The following is a 6,000-nucleotide window of genomic DNA, read 5'->3' as shown; positions in this document are numbered from 1 at the left end:
GGCCGGCTGCTCTTCCAGTACGACGCAGGCCGGCTGCTCTTCCAGTACGACGCAGGCCGGCTGCTCTTCCAGTACGACGCAGGCCGGCTGCTCTTCCAGTACGACGCAGGCCGGCTGCTCTTCCAGTACGACGCAGGCCGTCTGCTCTTCCAGTACGACGCAGGCCGGCTGCTCTTCCAGTACGACGCAGGCCGGCTGCTCTTCCAGTACGACGCAGGCCGGCTGCTCTTCCAGTATGACGCAGGCGGGCTGCTCCAGTCCCTCAGACTGACCTCCAGCCCTGGAAGACCGACAGGGATGCTGATTCAGCCCCTCAGCCCCTCCGGTTCATGCCTCGCAGACCCCCAGGACCACAGCTAGATACACATGCTAGATACAGACCAAAGGAGCTCTTCATGCTCTATTTCACTATGGATGTTGTGAAGACCCTGTGTATCAACACAAACAAAAACGCGGCAAAGAACCAGGCAAGTTTCAAGTTTCTTTATTAGTTGTCATACAAAAATACAGGATACTTTTATATGAAATGCTTTTTCCTCTAAAAAATTACTAACTGAGTTACAATACAATATACAGGCAATGGGGCAGAAGACCAAGTGGGTGGATATCATCCCTGACGAGATGTATAAATTCATCGGCCTGCTGCTGTACACCTCACTCATCCCACTGGCATGTCTCCAGGACTACTGGAGACAGAAACACTCGTGTTCAGTGCCGTTGCCTGTGATGGTAATGTTCCGGGACAGATTCAGGTATAATATATAGTCCTGTACATCGTGTCCCATATGTTATTTATGTTTATAGTGTCCCATGTTACTTTGTGTTTAGATTAGATTAGATCTTTTTTTATATGATTTATATGACTTTGCCTTTTGACTTTGACTTCAGGTCCATCTTGTGGAATCTCCACTTGAGTGACCCGGAGGAGGATGCCAGGAACGACGCCAGGAGGAGAACAAAAGACTATGACAAGCTGGCCCGTATCAAGCCTCTCATGCTGTCCATCCTCGAGTCCTGCAAGGTGCACTACCACCCTAAAAAGAACCTGGCAGTCGACGAAAGGATGGTGGCCACGAAGGCGAAAACTGGCATGACCCAGTATATGAAGGACAAGCCGACCAAAAGGGGGGTCAAGCTCTTTGTTCTCGCAGACTCCGCCAACAGCTACACCATAAACTTTACCATTTACATTTGGAAGGCACACGTGCGAACCAGCGAACACGGGATCGCCTATGACGCCGTCATGGACCTCATTGAGCCAGCATGGCTTGGGACTGGGTACCACATTTATGTCGATAATTTTTATACCAGTCCCAAGCTGTTCCTTGATTTGCTGGCCATAAAGCTGGGAGCCTGTGGCACATACCGGGAGAACAGGACAGGGTGTCCCCAGAACAGAGAGAATGCCCTGACAAACAAGGCCGTGAGAGGCAACATTCGTTGGCTCAGAGAAGAGGCCCTGGTCTTCATAAAGTGGATGGACAAAAAGGAGGTATGTACTGTATATTTGTATCAATTTGTTTTGTTATTCTTATTCGTGACTCTTCTGTCTAAATGTCTACTGTGAGCGATTTGTAGTGTCAAATTTCCCTCGGGATGATTCATTTATATTCTATTCTATATAGGTGCACGTGTGCTCCACCATCCACCCAGCGATCACACCTCCTGGTCAGAAGGTCAGGAGGAAGGTCAAGGCGGCCAATGGGACCTGGTTGTTTGTCTGGGTTCCGTGCCCCACCCCTGTCATCGAGTACAATCGGCACATGGGCGGAGTCGACCTATCCGACCAGCTACTGCAATATTACTCGACCCACCGGAGAACTGCCCGGTGGTATCGCACAATGTTTCAACATTTCATCGACATGGCGACCACCAACGCCTACATCCTCAACTGCGACATTTGTAGGGCGAAGCAGGAAAAGCCTCTCGCACACAAAGCGTTCCTGGAGGTGATGATGGAGGAGCTGTGTGGAGTGGACAGCACAGGAGTTCCTGTTGACAGGAGGACTGTGGACAAGCCATATCCCTGTTCCCATCGCCGCTCCCGCAGCGGACAGGAGCCAGAAAGCCACCGCTGGCCTTAAGACCTGTGTACAGTGCACCAAGGTGGGAAAAAGGAGCCTCAGTGCGTGGAAATGCAAGTGCTGTGATGTCGCCCTCTGTCTCATTCTAGACAGAAACTGTTTTGAAGAGTGGCACAGTTGAGCAGTGTCTCTCTCTTCTGCTCTACGGGAGGTTGGTGGTATCTCCATGGTATCTCGTCCACCAACAGGGCCTTCTTCGGTTGATAATGTGTACCTGCAACCTGCACAACCCCGCCCCCACACACACACACGCATTTGATCAACATCAAGCGAGCTTTTGCCCTTCTGCTCTACGGGAGGTTTCTATCCTCCCTGAGCTCGCCTTAGGACGTTACCGTTTGACAGGTGCAATGTTTAGTGCAACATATTTATTCGTGTCATGTGTACTGTATATTATGTATATTGAATATCCCACTTTAGTTTGTTTAGGATCCGCCTCAGGCATATGACTGCACTCTAGTCATAGGTGTACTGTATTTATGTATATTGAATATCCAACTTTACTTTTTTTTTTACTTTTTTACATGGCCAGTACAGAGAGACTCAGAAGGAGCTTCTATCCTAGGAGTTCAAAACTTTTAATCCCTATCTGATTGGATCATATTTGGATTTTGGGTAGTTCAAAACAAAAAAACTGGATTAGGATCACTTTGATATCCGATCAGATCAGGAAATCAAATCCAAGCTTTAATCTGGATCAAATCTTCAAAACGGGTACACAGTATTGGGATCAGTTTGATTATCTTGATCCCACCAGAGGGGTGGATTTCCAGTGGATTACCAGAGCAAAATGTACTATACAATCTATTTAAAAATATGTTTCAATATAAATAAGATGGCAAAGTTTGTTAACTGAAATTACACAATTTTAGCCTTCATGGCAAATCAATTAAATTTGTTATCTTTTGGTCACATTTGTGGTGGCCTATTTTGTTTTCAACCAAATGCTGATGACATAAATGTTTATGCTCATAAAAGTATCACAACAAAGATTGTCAATCACAAATGTAATTTAGATTAAAGAATAAATATCTTCAACATAAAAAGTCCATCTGTCATCACTCACCACCTTCAGCAAACTGAAACCTCACTTAGAATTCAGCTCCTCAAAGCACGACTGGATGATCAGCTGCCTTTGAATGAATGTTTTTTTGTTGTTACCCTATTGGGAGTATTTTTTTTTATTACAATTCCATTGTGATTTTATGTCCTTTATGTATTTAACAATATAATTAGACATTATAGATGTCTCTGCAATGTGGTCCACTCCTTGTCTTCCTTTTTTTTTTCATATCCACTGACTAGATGGAGATCGGTAGGATTAAAGCACTGATATTCAGGATCTAGTAATCTTAAAGTCTGAATCTGGATCAGGGTGATCCTATCCTGGATTGCTTTGAAATACCGGGACAAAATCTGGCGGAGTTGTCTGATCCTGGATCACAAAAAAATGGGATTTAAAAATCTGACCGGATCAGATAGGGATTAAAAGTTTTTAACTTTAGGGCCCTGCAGGCCATCAGGATGCTCAATCACTCCAAACAACCCATCATCTACACTCATCCACATGCACACACACACACACTCACTTTTAAACAAACACTCACCCACTCACTTTAGACACTTTAACACTACATTATATTTATCTATTATTAAAGAGATTTGCACTACATTGTATACCTCATTTGCAATTGCACCTTACCTCAAAGTTTGGTACCTCATTTTCTGCATTATACCTCACTGTTTACTAATTTCTTACTCACTGTACTTAGACTGTACCTAGGTTGTACTTTAGATTGTATATATGTATATTGTATATTCCTCTTTGCTTACTTTTTTTTTTACTACTTTCTTACTTCTTTTTTTTACTGTATGAAGCACACTATCAGGGGCTCATACAGAACCAAGCATTTCACCGTAAAGTACATGTATTTTATTGTGATATTTAATAAACAAACTTGAAACCCCTAAAACCATCTTTGTTTTAATTTTTTCATCTTTGTTTTCATTTGTCATTCCCAGCCAGTGTATTTAATTGTAAGTCTGACCAGAGCTCTTTCTCACTTTCTGGTCAGACGCTCGTGTTACACTTCACTGGTTGTAAACTGAGGATACTTTCTGTGGCCACAGAAAATAAACCACTATCTGAATTTCTACAGTTCACTGCCTTGGCTCCTTTCAAATATTCCACAACAGTATCCATGCAACTGGAAAGGTGGATGGCACCGCTCAGTAAGAGGCTGCAGGCAGCATTGGCTGGTTATGCCAATAACGCTCATACCCACATGTTGCACAGATCTAAGGTGTATATGAAAGGTGTATACGAAATCTACAAGTACAACTCCTAACAGTAAACTATACCATAACAATAATAAAGTATATAAATAAATAATAAATAAAAAATAACATACACAGGATACACTGTACTTTTTCCATCAGTAGAATTCACAAATATCCTCTTACTTGCTTTATTTGTAAGTCCCCTCCTGCTGCTCCATGTTCCCCTGGGTTACCCCACAACAGGCAGGGCAAGTGGTGAACAAGGAAACATCAGTTGGCTTTTGCACACTATATGAACTTGTCAGCAGCACTGAAAAAAGATAAACACTTCTGCCTACAACACAATTTCGTGATACAGATAATCTCAAATTAAAAGAAGTCGGAAAATGTTCAGGGTGAGGTTCCTGCCGTGGCTCTTGCCGGTTCCTGGTCAGATGACTCACTCGTGTCCTCCTCTGGCTCCCAGGACATATCAAGATGTTGGACCATGAAAACAGAAGATGACTCGTCAACATCGCTGTCTGCAAGACTGGTCAGTTTCTCTGTCTGAGTCCCCACACATACAATCTTCGGCTGTATAGGATAAAAAAGAAACATCTACCTCAGGGAGGGGCAACTGGCGGCCCGCGGGCCGCATGCGGCCCTCACCGACGTTCCATGCGGCCCCAGGCCAATATATAAAAAAAAAAAAAATTATAATATTTTTTTTGTTTTTTTATTTTTTTTAATTTTTTTTTTTATTGTATTCGACTAAGAAGAGTTGGCAGTCGACTATGGCTCCTTTCGATCGATTAGTCGACTATTTGACTAATAGGGGTCAGCCCTAGTGTGGACATATGAAACGCTGTTGAAAGTGCCGTGCAGCAATATGGGGGTTTTGATAAACTGTCGGCTGTTGTTACCGATGGAGCACCCGCAATGAAAGAAAAACACACATGATTCGCCGGGCTTCTATGGCAGAGTGGCGTTGAGTGTCCAATGCTGCACTGCATTATACATCAGGTAAGTTCGCTAACATAATTTCCATCTATTGTGGGTCACTATAATGACCAATGCGAGTCGAGTGTAGTCAAATTATATGCGAGAGTCGTTAAATCGTTTTTCTTTTTTTTCATCTGATATAGGAGGCTCTCTGTGCCAAGAAGCTTGACTACTACAGCCATGTTATGGATTTGGTTACCAAGGTTACCAATCTAATTCGTGGAGGCAACAGGTCACTAAACCATAGAAAGTTTGTCTCCTTTTTGGAAGAGATGGACACTGATTATGGCGACTTGCAGCTACACACAGAAATCCAATGGCTGAGCCGTCGGAAAGTACAGGAGCGACATTGAAACACTGCAAATGCAATTCAATGATCGGTTTGAAGATTTCAACGGCATGCAGTCACGGATAGCGCTGTTTGCCGGCCCCCTCACCGCTACGGTGTCAGAGCAGCCCCCACCGTTGCAGCTTGAACTGTGCGAGCTACAGTCAGATCCTTTTTTTCAAGCAAAGAGAAATGAGAGGGGAATTTCCTTTTGGAAACTGCTACCTGAGCCCCGCTTCCCACTCCTCAGGGACTTTGCCCTCTCTATGGCCAGTATGTTTGGGAGCACATACATATGTGAGAGCAATTTCTCAAACATGAAGCACA

The 6,000-nt window shown here is 43.9% G+C and overlaps 1 protein-coding gene across 1 annotated transcript; it reads left to right on the top strand.

Annotated features, from left to right (window-relative positions):
• Positions 1-579: 579 nt before the first annotated feature.
• LOC311223658 (piggyBac transposable element-derived protein 4-like) lies at positions 580-2,084 on the top strand (the record flags this gene model as incomplete). Its single annotated transcript, XM_084308431.1, has 3 exons — positions 580-752; positions 889-1,492; positions 1,626-2,084. 3 exons carry the CDS (start codon positions 580-582, stop codon positions 2,082-2,084), a joined length of 1,236 nt encoding a protein of 411 aa, XP_084164557.1.
• Between the last annotated feature and the right edge of the window lie 3,916 nt (positions 2,085-6,000).

The sequence above is a fragment of the Notolepis coatsorum genome, assembly GCF_963971535.1.
Source record: "Notolepis coatsorum genome assembly, chromosome: 2".
In the NCBI taxonomy this organism is placed as follows: domain Eukaryota; kingdom Metazoa; phylum Chordata; class Actinopteri; order Aulopiformes; family Paralepididae; genus Notolepis; species Notolepis coatsorum.
Note: the sequence above shows the minus strand (reverse complement) of the source record. Positions and strands in the feature narration are given on the sequence as shown.